Source organism: Linepithema humile, chromosome 4 (genome assembly GCF_040581485.1).
Source record: "Linepithema humile isolate Giens D197 chromosome 4, Lhum_UNIL_v1.0, whole genome shotgun sequence".
NCBI classification, from domain to species: domain Eukaryota; kingdom Metazoa; phylum Arthropoda; class Insecta; order Hymenoptera; family Formicidae; genus Linepithema; species Linepithema humile.
In genome coordinates this window covers 27,129,563-27,147,608 of record NC_090131.1, presented here as the reverse complement: position 1 = coordinate 27,147,608, position 18,046 = coordinate 27,129,563, and the positions used below count along the sequence as shown (strand labels likewise).

The window sequence follows — 18,046 nt, the reverse complement described above, 5'->3', positions numbered from 1 at the left end:
AAAAAAACTTTTAACATTTAACTAGTTAAATATATTAAATATTTTTAACCGTATTGCTATAAATATATGTTTTTCCTCATCAGAATTCTTCATTTTAAGCAGAGAAAAATATTTGCCACTAATTTTGAATTTCCATCTAATTATAATGATAATAATCTGTAATTATCAATGCATGATTACACATACAGGTTGCAATTTCCTACGTTCAACTAAATACAAAATTACGATACAGCGGAATGAAACAGACTATTATCTAAATATCTACGTTTAATTTTCGCTGATTAACAGTTTTTTCTTGAAAAACGGTTTTATCGTTACGGCACCGGCAAGACAAGCTTGCGAAAACGTCTACATTTATACGCCTCTGCAATACAGTATTTTTATATATTGCCATGCAGCAATCGAGAATTTCCGTCACGTACCGCGCACTAGCAGTCATATATTTAATTATTGATAAGAATACAAAGTACTAGCTCCCTTCGCTATGTGTCACGGAACTCGCTCGCGTATTCACTAAATATTAAAGCTTTGTAGTAACGCAGGAAGCAAACGCACGTAAGGCGCAAGAGAGAATATGCAATGAAATTGTTATCTTGTCCAAAAGAAATTATTCACACCAAAGAAATACGTGAGCGTCTTGATTTATCATATTTTCATGTATAAATCTAATTTTTTTTCTAATTTTATATTTTAATAGAATCACAATTTACGGCTTAGGCGCAAGGAACGTTCGAAATGAAAAGCCTTCTCGACCTTTTTGTCGAGAAAACTATTGATGAATTGATCGAAGAATCATTAAGATCGACAGAAATATTTTAATAGGACAAGTATAGTCGCAGAATAGAATGCATGTTGCTTCGCGTGAGGCGCCCTTCGATGCCGCCCATCAGTCTCGTCGAATCGCGCCGTGCGTCACGTCCCGAAGGTGCGCGTATCGGAGGGTGAGCACAAGGTGCCTGAGAAAGACAGAGAGAACACGAGGTTCTTGAGGGACCCTCTTATCGCGACGGGAAAGCAAACGCGACCGCCGCTCGCCATTACTCGTGTGCGCACGTTGGTGCCTTAAATTAATGTGCGCGTAATGTGTATACGTCGAACACATAAAGTTGAATGGACCTTCTATGTTCTTTATACATCGAACACGCGCCCATAGTAGGTATATCGCCGTGTGAAAATGTGCGTTCGCCAAAGTGTTAATTGAACGCTTGGCGAACGACGCGGATAAATCAAAAAATAAAAATACAAATAAAAATACAAATTTGACTGATGTTTAACAAGTTTTATTTGTATTCATAAAAAACTAAAGTCGATTATATATTTTTAGGAAATAATCGTTGGTGAGCGGTATTTTTTTTTTTGACAATAAAACTAATTCCGAATTTCTTCTTCTCGACACAATCCGTCTTTCGCTCACAGACGCCGTGCTGTGAGGCCCGATCTAATCGCAAAACGTGCACGGCGCCAGCGATACGAGGTCTGGCGGTAGTATACAACGCGAAGGGTTTCTGCTCCAAGGCGATTAACTTCCAGAGCGACGGCGGCGACGGCGGCGCGGCGGCGGCGGCGGCGCCGGCAGTGGGGGCAGACCGTGACGGCTGCATCAAGCGCGCGGCACGAGTTTTCGGACGGCAGCGCCGCGAGACAGGTCTTTCTCTCTGTGTGTTCTCTGCTCTCACAAGCGCACTCCCCGTTGTCGCGTTCTTTTGTCGTCTACATTTTTTTCCCCGCGAGTCGTCACTAACGTTCCGCGCGAGTAAAGCGGAGACGCGGTCTTCGCGCCGTCGATGTGCGTATTGTCGTGCGTCCGCCGCGGACGATCGAGAGAAACATGTTCCGCGTGCGCTCGGAGATACCGTGACACAGTGTACGACCTCTTCGTGACCCTCATGGCCACTGCGGACACCTGTCAGGTAACTATCTCTGCGAACAGAACGAAACTCGTGTCAAAGACACACTGAACTTCCTTAAACTTTCCTTAAACTTCGCTTGATAATGAAGTTAAAAATTTGGTCAGATGACCCAAATAGTACCAAACAGATCGAGACATTTCAAATTATCATAATTTAATTCTTTATTATCACTGAATTCATTCGTACATTGCAAATTCGATCGCAGCTACACTCTTCTTATACTTTCTACATACATATTTCAGAAAAAAGAAAAAATTGTAGGAAAATGTGGAAAGTACAATTGAAAAGCACAATTCTAAGAATGAAATGTACGATGTTTAAACTATCACCTTTTACAAATGGAAAATAGAAGAAGAAAATAACCGCTGCTTCATATTTCAATTAATTCTTTTTCTCTTATTAACATTTTTACAATTACATTAGAAAAATCATAGAAACGGTAAAAAGAAAACAATAGAGCTCGACGGTTTAAACTATTGACCTTTCCCAATTTTTTAACTATTTTGTGTGTAAAACTGCTGACTTGGTTTAAACTTTTCTTGAACTTTACTGTTATTATTGGATCGCCCTTTAAGTGCTTAGGTCGTCTTTTGTTGGCTTCTTGCGGATCGAAAGCTTGTTCTCGCGTGAACAGACATTTCAAATAACAGAAACTTTATACTCTGTGCGCTTCCAACATGAATCACTAAAGAATCATGAAAAGTTGTGATTTAGGAATTGACAAAGTTAGGAAATTTGTAAGAATTGTTCGCAAATTCGATTATCTGCAATGAAAGAATTAGAAAAGAGAATTGGATGGGACAATGGCACAAATAGTAGCTAATCGGATGCGTTTCAATAATCCCACTTTACGTAACGTCTTGTCGACAAGTACACTTTTGTGCACCGCAATAACTGCATTTTGTCCATTGAAAATGATCGCAATCTAAATCAATCCGCTTTAACTGAGCTCTTCCTCGCACTTTTCGCATGCAAAGCAAAATAGACATATATTTAAAGTTGGTGGAAAAAAAATAGAAAAGAATTAAAATATAGCGAGTGAAATGGGCAAAATTTCAATACCTTCCTATAACATTTTTTTCAATGTAGTTACAGCAACGTTCATGACGTTACATTTGAAAGCCTCACAGAAAGCTCCCGCCGATAGAATGTCATTTCGAACGTTTATGCTCGCTTTACGTGCTTCTCGAAATCGTCGGGCAATGCACTTTTCTCTCAAACGAAACGTAACGGTACGATGCGAGCAAACGACGCGGCAAATGCGGCAAAACGTAGCAAGTAGCGTAGGATCGAGTTTGCCGATCGTTATTCGACAGCCGTAATCTGGCTCGACGCGTTGCATCGCTGCTCGCGAAGAAGACCCTGGAAAATGGGCCGTGGTGCTGCTGAAAACACGTGTCCGTCGATGCGTCCCGTCGCGCGTTGTTAACCATCATCGAGCACCTCGCCAAGGACGCGCGAGATGCGGGGTTGACGCATGCAAATCGCTGTCAGACCTTACACATTAAAGCGCGTACTAAAACTGGAGATGTGAGAAATATGAAAATAGAAGAGAGGTGCAAATGAGGGAGATGAATGCAAATAGAGCGGAAGGATATTCCTGGCTGGGAATGAATTCTCACAGAATTAATTAATTCTGCGCGGGGACATTCGCTATATTCGGCATGAAGTCAAAAGTCACCGGGTCACTGACCGGGAGATAAAATCCGGCGAGAAGCCGTCTAAAAATGTATTCGAATAGAAAATACTGCACTATTTATTGAATATTGCATTTCGTCAAAAAATCGAGAGAATAATTCAAATTTTTTATTTGTACAAGTTATTGAAACTATGATAATATCGATAGGTCGAAATTATCACTCTCTTCAGCATTTTTAGCTTCTTTTGGAGCAATAAATAGCCAGCGCGAGATATAAAAATAAAACCTTGCGATTTAGACAGACAAAAAGACGGCAGCGCGCGAAGAAAATTAAAATTAGACAAAGTCCGCAGAGTTCGCGGCGTGGGCGGCCGTTATCGGGTGCTTTACGGCGGGCGCAAGTAAATTTTCGTTATGTATTAATAAATTTTACGTAATGCACCAGAAAGGACAACGGCGACAAGTAGGGATGGCAGGTATATTCTTGGCGCACGTTTCTGGTATAAAAGCGGCAAAGGCGTCGTCGCGCCGGCCGCCGACTCTTGCTGTCTGGCTTTGCGGCGCACGTGAGCCGGCACGTACGTTACCATGATCGATCTTAACGTCCGACGAACGATTTAGCTACCACCGGGGTACGACATCGTCGACGAATAGGTCAACGGCCCGGCGCATAATTGTTGGCCGCTACCTCAGCGAAGTTAGTATCCCCTTCGCAGAATTTCGATATAATTAATAAAGTTCCGACCTAAATACATGGTGCTAGAATTCCTGATACGTTCCAAAAGTTTTGGCAATTAAAGTGAAAACTAGAGATCCGGAGATATACGAGGCACCGACGTTTCAACTTTTTATTGCAATCGGGATCGATTCGAACCGTACTGTTTTACGATCGAATCCTCGATTTCGCCATCCGGGAAGCGCGCAAATTAAAAGGAGAACGTTGAACTTCCAAAGCAATTTCTTAATCCATGGAAATTTCGAAAATTTTGCCTTTATAATCGTAGCACTAATTTCTCGAGATGCTTAAACGCGCGCACCGAGAGGAGAACCGCTCATGAATAACGTTTAACGCTTTAAAAAGCTGCCCGCGGTGGGAGACGCAGACAGCGAGAGTCCGCGGTCGCTTTTTTTGCCGGCGGTTTCTCCGACGGCGGAAATAAAGGATCTCTCAGATCCCTTTTGAGGGGGGGCGCAATTCTCGCAACGCCCACCTGTTTCTTTTTCACAGCCCGGACTGGTTCCGGTCATGGACCACGGTGCAATGGAAGCGCGCTTCTGCACGGAGCCGCTACGCCTTCGTAGCTCGCGCACTATCGTAGAGAAGCGCAGCGCTTCGCCGCCTGGATGCGGGATCTTGTGTTTACGACGCGGCGCCCGCAATATTTGCGGCGGACGTGAAAGCGCGGAGCAATTAAAGCCGCGACGATAATGAACCCGGTTAGCACGTCGCCGATGAATTACGCGAGGCGGTAAACGATACGCGGCGTCGGTCGCGTGACGATGTGAAATTGCGAGAGGAGCGCGATATCTTCGCGCGAAGTCCCTTTTGTGTATTGAATACCGCCGATCAAGCGGAAATTCGCGCATGATTGCCTCGAAGAAAGATGGAGAGATCGAGGTCGATTCAGTTCTTGAAGCGGCGCTTTCGGACGTGAGAACGAAAGAAAGATTCGCATTCTTCCAATTTATTTGTTTTATCATTTGGACAGTTCACCGCGCAAAGGTTAATTAGTTAATTTATTGTGAGAGATATAACTGCGCATAATTAACGCGGATGTGCGCACGGTTCAAAACGTAAAATTGTTATTTGTTCCGAGCGAGCGAATACGTTCACACATAATAGCCAAACAGTGCTCCCAGGCCCGAATTTTATTCGGACAATTAGTAATTCCATTGTTCTCTTCGTGCATTGCGATATTAATAATGCATAGCGTTCGGTGTTGTTGCGTGCGTATCTATATTTCGGGAAAGCCACGCCGAATTAATAATAAAATTCATACGTGCGACATTCTGCGCCATGAACTTTGCCAGGTGTGCACGTTTCATTCTTTAATAATTATCCACGCATGATGCGTGGACTATCCTTTAGCGGATGTGAATACGCCGCGATTATCCCAGAACGTATGCATATACTGATGACTGTAGAATTTTGTAGAAAGTAGGCAGCCTTTAGAATCGGAACAATAACGATTATGTGCTAACTGAAATGTGCCGGTGAAATCTGTAAGAGGCAAGCGACAAATGAATGCGCGAAAACCGCGTTCTAAAATTATATTTTCAAATAGCTGCTTTAATTTTCCACTGTTTCTCTCATGCTTATTTAACGGATTTGAAACATTGAAAAATGAAGATAGATTCATGAAAAGCAAATCTGTGCAAAGTCTTTAGACGATATTTAATTCGCAATGCAATTCCAGATAAAATCGCGCAATAAATATATTTCTATTTCAAGTTTCATCGCGAATACAGATCGTCTAAAGCAGTCGCAAAAGAGGAACATGCGACTAAGAAGACGCACAAAAAAACTTCTTTTTCCGTTATTCTTCCGTTGATGAAACGGTTGAAACACTTTGTGTATTTCGCGGCGAACGAGTTAATGCAGTCTTTCAATACAACGTGAGTCCCGAGTAAATTCCGCTGCGAACAAAACGAAAAGAAAGTCTTGTATTTGTCAGGATGATTGTCAGGTTTTCATGTACACGAATAAGTAGAATATCGCCGGAGAACAAAGACGGAGAACGCGTTTGCGGTCTCGCGAGAAGAAAGCACCCGCGGGAGAAATGGCAGATAACGCGACGACGCAGAGAAAGAGGATCTGGGTCGCGAGTTAATTCTGTATCATTCTTTCATTGCATGTCCCTCGTTTACACGATGCCTCGGCGCGACTAATCTCTCTTCTCGTTTATTCGAGTCGCCATAGACGATTCTCAATTCTCAGGATGCGGTGGAGTTCTCCGGGCGCTCTTTGGGTCGAAATTACCCGCGTATTGGGTTTCCGTTTCCTGTGAGAGCGAGAGGAGACAAACGCACGCACCGAGCAGAGAGCACTTCCGCGTACGCAGAAGCGGAAGGAGCTGCGAGCAAAACAAGACGCAAGCGAGTAAGATGCGAATACGAGATTGTGAACCGTTAAAGCTCTCCGAGCAAAACAACAGTGCTTTTCTATTTCATCTCCGAAGACTGTGAAATTAGCTATTTTTCTGTGCCACTTTATATTTTTAGCAGAAAATATCGACAAGTAAAACACCAAGTAAAACGACAAGTTGAAAATACGTACGTTGATTCTGTGATTTCGTATTAGGAAAGTTTATTTCGGAAAGTTACTTCTATATTTTAATTTTAATTAAAAAGTTTAATTTAAAATATGGAAAATTTAATAATTTTATTAATCTTTATTAGTGATTATTTTTGTTAAAATTGTCTGAAATGTTATTGGAATTCTCAATAGTAATTATTTTTAATAAAAAACTTATATCAATCTTCCTTGTACTATGTATAAAAAATACGCAGTGCGTGAATATATTAAACGCGCTATAAAAGTGCATTGCTCGCCACGGCCTCGTGATTCAGACAGACGCAGCGGGATCCCGTAAACACACACAATTTCCCTTCACGGCCGATCAAATGCAGATCATATATCAGGCTTTGCACTTTTATGGTGATCCGGGCAAACCGGTCGGCATTCTCGTCAAGGCTTTTCCATCTTCGGTCGAAACCTCCATGATTATAATTAGCGTGACCGCAAGATGCGCTGTCAAACTGCCATTTCCTTCTTATAAATTCCCGAGGAAATGTATGCCACTTTCAGCAAGTGGGGATACAATCGGAGAACGATCTCTTTCGTCTCTGCTCGAACACGGCCGCTTTATCTAAGTCGGTAACGCGCGGCTATATTTTTGCAATCTGTTAAATAGACATTTTATTTAAATTTACGCTTTCGCGTGATGATGACTAATTAGCGCCGTAGCGCTCGCGGATGATGATTAATATCTCCGCTACAGTTCCGTTATACAATTTGTTGTGCTTTCTGGAAAGACATTACGGAGAAATGGACGCCAGGAATCTGAGAAGATTACAAAATTACTCTCATTAGGGCTATAAATAGGATGGCTATTAAAACGTGGAAAGAGATGAGATCAAACCTATTACTCAATTAAAATGCTACTCAGTTCTGCTACACACTACTCTTTTACAAAGAGTTTAATTACATATTATTATTATGAAATATTCGACTAAAATTATACAGAAGGCTGTGGAATCGCAATTTGCAATTTGTCTCGCGGTTCCGCAGATCACATTAAAGCCAAATTAGAAACGACGTCGAACAATTGATTCATTTTGAAGTGTTCAAATTTAATATAAGATGTGATTCATCTTTATCGATCTTTCTGCGATACGCGCCCTTCGCAGCTCGTCCCGGCCATTTACGCGACACGGGTGAAATTAATATGTTGAAAAAGTGCCGACATCACGGATTACTCAATTTCGACCGCGAAGGATTTTGATGTTTGCGTTCGTAACTCACGTAGCAACGGCGCAATGTCGGGACCGGATTACGCTGGCCATGAAACACAGTAAAGGCGAAAATCCCCTCGACACCACCATTGGCCCTGCCGGCGAACTTATTGTTAGCTTCGCCCTCGCCTGCACTCTTCCTTACACGATTACTACACGAACGCCATACTTGCCTGTGCGTACGTATAACATAAGTATACGCTTTCTTTCGTCTGTATACCGGGTGTTGCAAGAATTCCGTTCTTTAATTGTAAAACAAATTAATTTCGAAGAAATTTTATGTTAAACGAATTTCACGCGTGCCAGGCAAGTTTTTCACATCTTATTATTTAATTAAAGAATTCTATTGACAGAATTATTTTCCACTTAACGGTATTTCACTATATTTTTGCATCCGTATGATTCGATATAAATTTACATGAATATGTAATATCGATTTATATTGCAATTTCCGCATTTTTGCCGAACTTCTTCGCCTTTTGTGACACCCGGTGTGCATGCGTGCAGTATGCGTGTACATGCACACCCTGGTTCTCTCACAATCGATCGAGCGCGCTACATGCATACTGTTTTGCACACACAGTATCGTGCTCACAATATGCACTCTCGAGCACGAGCACGGCGCTAGTTGCATGTATTCATATGCACTTTCGGGCTATCGTGCGAGTACCGCATGAAAAGGGCACGAGTGCCCGGGGGGAAAAGGAGTGCAATGTTTCCTTCATCCAATAAAAGCTTCTTTAGATGCGGAGAGAGTCCCGACACTCTTCACGTTGCATATACATGAATTTGCAGCACCGGTTTGGGAGACTCATCCGGTGTTTAAAAGCTCAGATTCTTATCTGCGTGATATTGCGATTCAGGTGAAATTACGCAATGAATCTCGACAACTGTGTCGGGTTGTGTAAGCCGATTATAATTATTTACGAAAATTCTTTATACTTTTTATCTTTAGATTTTCGAAATTGCGGAAATAATAATTGAAGATGAAACTATATTCCGTGAACTTTTCCAGAAACCATTTGTATTTATTTCGCAGATCTTAGTTTTAAGACTTTATTTTATTTTAAAACCTTATTTTTATTCTCCAACAATATGCGTTGCTTATTTTTTTATTTTTAGATTCTTCAACTTGCATTATTAACAATAATTGGAGGTAAAACTGACTGATATTATACGTGGATTTTTATTCTGAAAATCATTAATTTTCCTTATTTCTAGGTTTTTCAAATTGCATCATTAATAATAATTGAAGATAAAACTGACTGACATTATGTGTATTCCATGACCGTGGATTTTTATTCTGAAAACCATTTGTGTTCATTTCGCGAACTTAATCTCAAGAATTTTTACTTCAATAATACGCTTCGCTCACTCTCTTGAGGATTTTTATCTCCAGGAACGATTTTAAGCACGTTTCAACCGACTGCAACGGGAGCGTCTGTTCTCCTCTCTTATGTAATGAAACATGTTTCTTCGTATGCGACGCAGGAAACGTATGAGAAACACGAGATTAAAAACGCATATTGCTCCGGTTTTTATTCACACATTTGAAAAGCATCCGCGTATTGTTCGCACGCGGCATTATTATATACAATTGATTTTTCTTGCGGCAATAATTCATCCTTCATCTACCTTAATGCATCCCGCGTAATTGATATTGATTAATGAATTACTCAAATTACAAGAGAGATTACACATATCAGTTAATTATGTTGTTTTTCCATCTCGCGCGATAATTGAAATATATTTCTCTGTTTTCACAAGTATTTCTCATGCGAATGCGAGATACGAGCGACACCCGAGCATCTAATCAATCTTGTATCTTATCCGCCAGCACCAGCCATGTGAATATTTCATTTGTGTTGCAGAATTAAAGTCGGATGGCTGTACGGATCAAGTTCGTGCGCAGCGGCGCGGTGAAGCACGGAAAATACAGCGATGACTCTCCCAGTTTCGAGCTATGAGGAGCTTCTCATCCAGGTTCGTGAGCTCACTCACGAGACGATCCTCCTGCAACGTCAATTGTCCTCCGACCTCTTCGACAACGGCGACCCGCCGGACGTGAATCACAATTTCTCCTTCGTGCAGAAGAACTATGAAAAGGGTGAGGCAGTGTTTTATCTTATTCTGTCTGGCTTTTCAGATTAATTGTTTCAAATTAAGGATAAAAATAATAAAGAATAACTTAGAGAAATGTATAATCAATAAGCAGAAATAGTAAAAGAATGAGCATCTTTGAATTATTATTGTCTTTGAATAATACACGTAAAAATGATAAAAATGAAAATAGTTTCATTCACGGAAATATAAAGATTTCATTGATCAGCAGTACGGTCAGTAATTCGTTGGCAATGCATCGATTTTGACTAACAATAAGACTTATCCGGTCTTCTAACTATACTCACATACGACATTATAACTAGTGCATTGAACTCTCGTTGAACCTCGTGTGCAATAGCCTTAACTGTAAGAATGCAAATGAGCGCCTGACAAAAAACTACATAAGCGATAATACGAATTCGTGCCTGCTGCATTATTCATATCTTATTTCGCGCCGTAAAATGCTATTCAAATTATCTAAAAGTGACAAAAAATAATGAAATATCTGCAGCATACGGTTATATTCGCAGATTTAATCTTATTTAACACGTTCTGTACTTGACATTACATGACTTTCTATTTATGTTGTGAAATTTATTATAATATATTTTTATCATAATTATAAATTTGTCTTTTATATAATTATATATAAGATAATTTTTATAACTATAAGTTTTATAAAAGATAATTTTATAATTATAAAAATTATCAAAAAGATAACATACAAAATGCGTCATAAAACAAAAAATTGTCATATATGCGTGAAACAAAAAATATTTCATTTTAAACTGAAAGTTCAGCGTGGGTCGTCGGCGATTCACGCGGCACAAAGCGTGTTAAATAACTGAAAAATCGCTGCTAAATATGCCGCTAAACACATTCAAAAATTAAATCCTCTTACGAATTTATTTTACACTATCAAAGCAGACGGGTTTATTTCCAAAAATCCCCGATAACGCTCGCGTTTACTCTCGTTTCCCCGGTGTTATCGATGGTAGACGAGCGGATCGTCAGCGAGATCCGATTTAAGCTTTCACGGGCGATCCTGGCTATGTCTGGCAAGTGGCGTCTGGAGGTTTGTAAGACAGGCAACGGTTGGACCGATGCCATCTAAATGCCAAAGCACTTCGCGACGTAGAACAAGGCGGGCTGAAGAAAAATACGACACCGGTCGGGGAGGACCGTCTGGAAACAAGAATAAAAGCGCCGTGACACTTCGGAACGAAAGTTCACCGGCTCTCTTTCTATTCGCCATTCGAACTATCACTGTCAATCCCGTTTCGTCCGCCCGCGTTCATTTTGCATCCTGATGTCGTTAGTCGTTATCCCTTTTGCATTTTGCAACGTGGAAATCAATGCAGCAGTGAAGCCTCATTTATTTCTCACAGCGATTCGACGATATTTCGTCCTGATATTTTGAATGATGTTCTTCTAACATTAAATATAAAGGCGTAACTGAGATGAAATACTTTATAAAAAGCTAATAAGTGAAAAAATAAATAAAAGAAGGATAGCTTTGAAAAGTAATCAAACAAATTTTTAACTTCTACGGCTTACACTACATTTTTGTCAAGTACGAAGTTCTAGCTACTTTTAACTGTTTTTTAATTTTTTTAAATTAGATAATTCAAATCTTAAATTTTTAATTTAACAACATTAATAGTTAGAAATTTACAATACATGTTTATAAAGCTTAAAACAGCAACTATTTTCATTGATGTTTTTATCGATTTTTGAAGTTGTTTGGTTCTCAATAGTTTTCACACAATAAATTATTTCACGCTGCGTTGAATGTTTACAAAGTATTATATGCAGAGATATTCGCACTCTCGCGAGTTTATTTCGAGTTTCAACCTCGGCAAACGGTGTGTATCGCATTTTATCCGACAAGCTTCAGCCCGTTGTGCAACATTTTACTTCCCTGCATGCATGCACGCGAGGAACAGTTGCGAAATGACGGCGATCTATCAAAATTCAAAATAAATTTAGTGCGCGATAGATCTCCAGCAATTTGCGTGGGAGTATTCAAGTTTTAGCAATTCGGAAATTCTGCAAGAAGTTGCGAAACACTTACATGCACGTTTCCTGCATTCCAAAACGATTAAAATAGTCGATGAGGTTACTCGAATATTATTTGAAGGAACTCGAAATGCGATATATGTAAGAATATTTTTATCGCTTTATATATTATTAATTGCATCAAGCGGCTCCAAGAAGATGCAGGATGAATTTTTTGAGTAAGTGCTATTTACAGAAAGATTTTTTTATGACAGATGAAATCTTTCCCGACATAACATTTGTGTCGGTCATTTATGTCTTCCTCGCACAAATTCTCTTTGCTCGCTCCATTGCTCCTATTTAAATATTTCCTCTACGAATGCTTAATGATTAATTTAGCCTCTTTGTTCAGTTCGCGGCATGCGAATATATTACGTATTTATGTCGCACTTTGTAGCGTCACTAATTCGTAGCGTAAGTGCTCCATCAAGATTCGCATAAATTGCATGACGGTAGCAGCCGTGATGAGATGCTAAGTGAATATTAATTACGAATTTTAATCATAGTATGTTTAATCTTTTACTCGATATATTTTAGGAATTCCGCTCTTTGACTAGAAAATTGCAAAACATTTTCTGGAGATGTTTCAATAATATTTATAATTACATGTGAAACTTTTTTAAGGAAAATATTTTTATGTATCTATTTCTTCCTGTCCGAAAATAGCAAATGTGTCTTCACATTTTTTGAGAATATTTAATAATTTATGAATTGCGACAAAAATATTTCAACGTAGACACACATTTCGTTATCATACGGAATATAAGAAATAATACGGAATACGTTATAATACGGAAATTTCAGTTCACGAGGCCGGCGAAGAAAAATAGCAAGGAGCCGTTTTCAGTACGACGAACTGCTGTTTTATCGGTTTTCTTCTTGCTAGTGCCACGAATGGCTGCACTCTGTACATCGTTCCTTCACGGTTTACTTTCCTCCCGCGGGCATATGGCTATTTTTGAGAGAGTCATCAACGGAGAGATGAACTACAACGCGGAAGCCTAACACAGCGGGAAACTGGGACTCTTCGATTTACTTCCTAACCATTCCTTTTTAGCCTCTATGTTTTCTCTACCTTAAAAAGACGTATACGTGGACGACCATCTGAACAAATATCAGCTCGTTTAAAGAAAATTTTTTTTTTTAACTTAAATATGTATTTTTATCGGCGATTGACATACGTACTGAACTAACGCAAAGAATAAACTTGGCATGCGTCATCTTCTTACGAGATATGATCTTGTGTTCCAGGAAAGCTCTTGACGGATAATGTGATACGGCAGTGCGATAAAACTCGGGATTTCGAGACGGGAAATGAGAATCCTCTCGTCGAATTCAAGTGAGTATGTCTTGAAACTTCTTCCATTCTTGCATGTACAATAATTTTAATTAAATTTAATAAACACGAATTTTAATTAAAAACACACACAGTACAAGAGAAACGTTTCTATCGCGTAAATTGCAGACAAAATTTTGTATATATTTTTTAATTTTTTGGCCATAAAATTCATTGCATTTGTCATTCTCTCAGAAAGATCCGTGACTTAAAAAAAGTTGTCGCGTTAAAGAAAATACTGCACTTGTAAGAGGAATTCCATTTGCGGAACGTCTAAGTGCACATCGTTCCCTTTTATCTCTGCACGAGCGCATGGAAATGCGCGAAATCTCAACGACTTGCATTTCGCGAATGAGTCGCGGTAAATCTAATGTGTGCGTACTGTTGTTATACAAATTATATTAAAAGATAAAATAGTGGAAGAGACATTATTTTAAAAAAGTTTATTAATCTCATTTGTTATTTTATAATAAATTTTTTCATTTATAGACCACATAATTAAAAATTTATTATTTAACTTTACAATATTGCCTACTATTTCCTCGATAATCAATTTTATTTTTAGTATATCTTGCATGTATGTACGTGATACCACTACATAGTCACGTAACTGATTATCGCGATCAATCAACGCAGCCATTCACAAGTTTTGTCCAGAGCCTATTAATAAGCATATTCCGCGAATAAATTTATCGCGAAACACGATGACTAACAGCGTCTACGACGTTATCGTTGTTGCAGCAATCTGAGATTCCGGGCGCGATACTGTCACGATTTGGAATCCTTTGAGAGCGCTCGATCGGGCGAACTCACCAGCCGACTCTTGGCCTGTCGCGACCGCCACCCGATAATATTTCAGGTAAGCGATGCTGTGCACCTGGTCGAATCTGTGCGCGGACCGACCTGTTCGGCAGGTGCCGACATTTAATATAACTTGCTCAGCTGGCTGAGAATTCCGGTCGCGTGTACGACTGACTTTTATTCTTTTACCTTCGCTTTCCTTCCGTTCATGGCGCCGCCTTATGATCGTTTTAATTTCGAGAAGGTAAAAATACTTGTACCAAAATTAAAAACATATCGATTATCGATGATCAAATTACAGACGCCGATATTATTTTTATATATTGTTTATTTATTTTTATCGTACACGCGTTGTAAGTCGATTTTTATTTTGCTTGAGGAAGATTTATCTTTACTTACGCCGACATTCACAAATTCCTCCTTCGCGCACTTTCTACGTAAATCATTTACTTCGCAATTGCTTAGTAATGTATTTACACTAAACGTACTGCAGTGCATACGTCGTAAAGCGCTAGCATTAATAACCATAATACGCTGAAGTGGTGAACAAGGTAATACGTAGCATCCGTACTAATTTGTCTCAGTCCGACCTGCAATGCAGTTGCCGCTAAGCTCTGCCAGATAGTTCAAAGTTGCACGACCGCATTAGTGAATTCGCCTGCATTAATAAACGTTCTTTGAAGCTACATAAGCCCGAAATAACATATTAATGCACTTTACGATAATCTCAAATACCGCTCGTCGAACGTCGGGAAAAAATTTTTAATCGCGGGAAAAAAAAACGCGACATCCTCTATAAAAAGTTTCATTAAAGTTTATTATAAAAGAATCTTGCTCGCAATTTAACGTTTTTATGTGAACATTTTTCTGTGATAAAAGCTGTAATAGAAGTCGGCGCTGAAATCGACTTCTTTATTTGACGCATTACCGCAGCATCGTGTCCAACATCCGCCGCGTAAAAGCCTTCAGCCTTGTTCAGGTTCGCGCGTTCAAGGTCGCAGGATTATATGCGCATACGCGTGCACACGTGGTTCAGCGCCGCGCGCTGCGTACGTACCTTTTTTTTTTCCTTCCCTCTCGGCTGCCCTTCGCGAGAGAAACCGGAGCGTGATGAAATCGCCGGAAGGGGTGGAATTTAATTCGTGAGCATGCGCCGCGTCTACGGGGAGGGAGAATCATCGGTGGGGTTGCCGCCCCGCGCGCGCCCCCGTCGTTGCTGCCCGATGTTATTGATCAGGGCCCTCTTCGCTCCCACGAAATGGCTAAAATATATCACACCGTGGGACACAGCGGATCGCGCCCCCCCCCCCCTTCCCTTCCCTTTGGCACGCAAAACTTTCGCGCTACAATACGTAACTTAATTTATGCGTTCGGGATTCTCGCGGAGATGTTTTACGGTCGCGAGAGAACGAATTACAGGGATATTAATCGTGAAATGTTGTAGGTGATTTATGCTGTAGCTTTTGCAGAGAGTATAAATAACATTGTGCGATAGCGATAGCGATCGAACTAGAAACGGATAATACCTGAGAATCTCCGTGAGTGAATCTCTAACGGGAACGGGATACTTGAGAATTTCCATGAGCGGAGATAATAAAATGATTATAGCTTATCTTTTTTTTTATCACGCAAGAGCAAAATAATTTTAAAAAAATATTATTACTGTAAAATATAGTTCTGCAAAGGCGAATAATAATAAAGAAGGCAATGAGAAGCAGAAACGCGGTTGTCGGAGCGCAAGAACTGTCAATTATTATCAATTAGTGTACAAAAATACTTTACAAAATATTGTTGTACATTAATTAATAATAACGGTGCATTCGTGCACTCTGAAAATTGCGCTTTTTATTTTTATTATCTGTTTTATCATTATTCAAAATGTTATTTTGAAATTCGGTATTTAATATTCACGACATTACGCCAATGTAGATTGACATAATTCATGCACATTTGTTTTTATTTTGTGATTCTGTATCGCGGAGTATATATTTAAAATGCCTTAAGTATCCTTCACGCTTCCGTGCACGCGATATTATGCAGCAGTTTTTGCGATCGAGCGCATGCAATTACAGAGCAGCTCATTGACGTTTCATCGGCTCGCAGAAATATGCGACGTATTCATCTCACATAAGTTTTGTTAATTAAGGTTGTTTAATTAGAGTCTAGAATAACTTTCCCGCGCGCTTGACCCTTGTCTTGTATCAATTAGAATATTCCTCGTCGAATGAGATTGTTATCCGCTTAATTGTAATAAGAGTCCATTCGCTTAATGAAATGCGTGATTGTGCTGAAGAGCAGAAGCTCAATGCCGCGATTTCTCGATTAGATAGACACGAGGCGCTCGGCGTTCTTCCACAGACGAGAAGAATAGCGGCAAGAAATAGTGAAAGGAAGGATTGTCGTCGATAAAATACATCGAAAAAAGCTCGTTGATAATCTCTCGAGAGCAGAACACGGTAATTCGTTAGAGAACGGGGCGAAATGAGCGGAGGCGCGGCCGGATAATCAGCAGTTTATTAAAGTATTAGGGACATCGCATGAGGGAGCTAAATGTTCACGATTGCGAGACTATCGACTGGACTGATCGATACCTCGGCGCCAGAGCGACATTATTTCATAACTAAAAAATGAAAAAAAGAGAATATTTCTAGACGATTTCTTATCTTCGAGATGTATTAAGATATTACGTTGCAATTTTTATTGGCGAGACGACGTCAATTTGCGACGAATTCGGACGAATTCGCAAGGAGCAAGGCAATCTTTTATCCGCGCGTCTCTCGAAAACACACCCTACTTTAAGCCGACGCAAATAATTTCTCATTAAATCGCGACGGTGCTCGAGCCATAAGGAACAATGTTCCTCGGACAGAAGACATAATAAGACGCATAAATCACAGATGCGCATCCAGGCGGATATCACACTCCGTCGCCGAGCTGTATTCCTCCGAGGCATCGCTAATAAACAATTTGTCATTTAATCTGAACCAATCTCGAGACGTCACGAGTCGGAAAGTGTATTCCCCCCCCCCCCCGCGCGCGAAGGAGAGACCGTCGCGGAGACAGACGTCTCCTAATTAAACGGAGAAGAGAAAAGCTCGTTTTGGAGAAGGAGAAAGAAGAGAGGGAGAGCAAAGATCACTGAAGAGCGACGGAGCTCGACCTCCGTGAGACGGAAGCACGAGCGAGAGGGCGAACCGGCATGAAGAAGGGGGTGGGGGAATAGATCGGAGTGAGTCAGTGATGGCGTGCAGCAGCCCAGGCCGAGCCCAGCTGTTCCTCGATCCCCTAACCTACGTCAGTTTATTTCAGCCACTCTAACACTACGCGGTTTCTCTCTCGCAGTGCTCGCCGCAGCGGCCGTTCCGTCATTCGTAAGCCTCCGCCGCTGCGCAGCCTCGTTAACGGCCTGGCTGCCGAAGCACTTTTTTTTTACGCATTTCCGGCACGTCCTGCACGTGAATGACGGAACGTCGAATCGGTTTCATTCACGTTCGGGACGAACCGCGAGCGCCGCGAGCGATTCCCGATACTTCATTTCGACGTCCGCAGCGCGGAGTGACGCGCGATACGCAGCCGATTGTGCGCTCGCGCGCGAGTGATTGTGTGTGTGCGTGCATGTGTGTGTGTATGTGTGTGGTATGCGTCAAGTATAATTATTAGAAAATTTCTCTCGGTCGACAGCAA

At 40.6% G+C, this 18,046-nt stretch overlaps 1 protein-coding gene across 4 annotated transcripts in view; it reads left to right on the top strand.

Moving 5' to 3' along the window:
• The window catches only part of LOC105675015 (serine-rich adhesin for platelets-like), a 125,557-nt gene that overhangs the window by 88,404 nt on the left and 19,107 nt on the right, over positions 1–18,046 (top strand). The window contains exons 1-4 of one of the 4 annotated variants that reach the window (XM_012371758.2): positions 1,648–1,910; positions 9,936–10,171; positions 13,477–13,564; positions 14,303–14,420. In XM_012371758.2, coding sequence (XP_012227181.2) covers positions 10,006–10,171; positions 13,477–13,564; positions 14,303–14,420 — 372 coding nt within the window. In that variant the 5' untranslated portion in view covers positions 1,648–1,910; positions 9,936–10,005. Of the gene's footprint in view, positions 1–1,647; positions 1,911–9,935; positions 10,172–12,376; positions 12,405–13,476; positions 13,565–14,302; positions 14,421–17,616; positions 17,734–18,046 lie in introns of those variants that run through there. The other 3 variants (XM_067353212.1, XM_067353213.1, XM_012371756.2) reach the window with 3 other exon arrangements.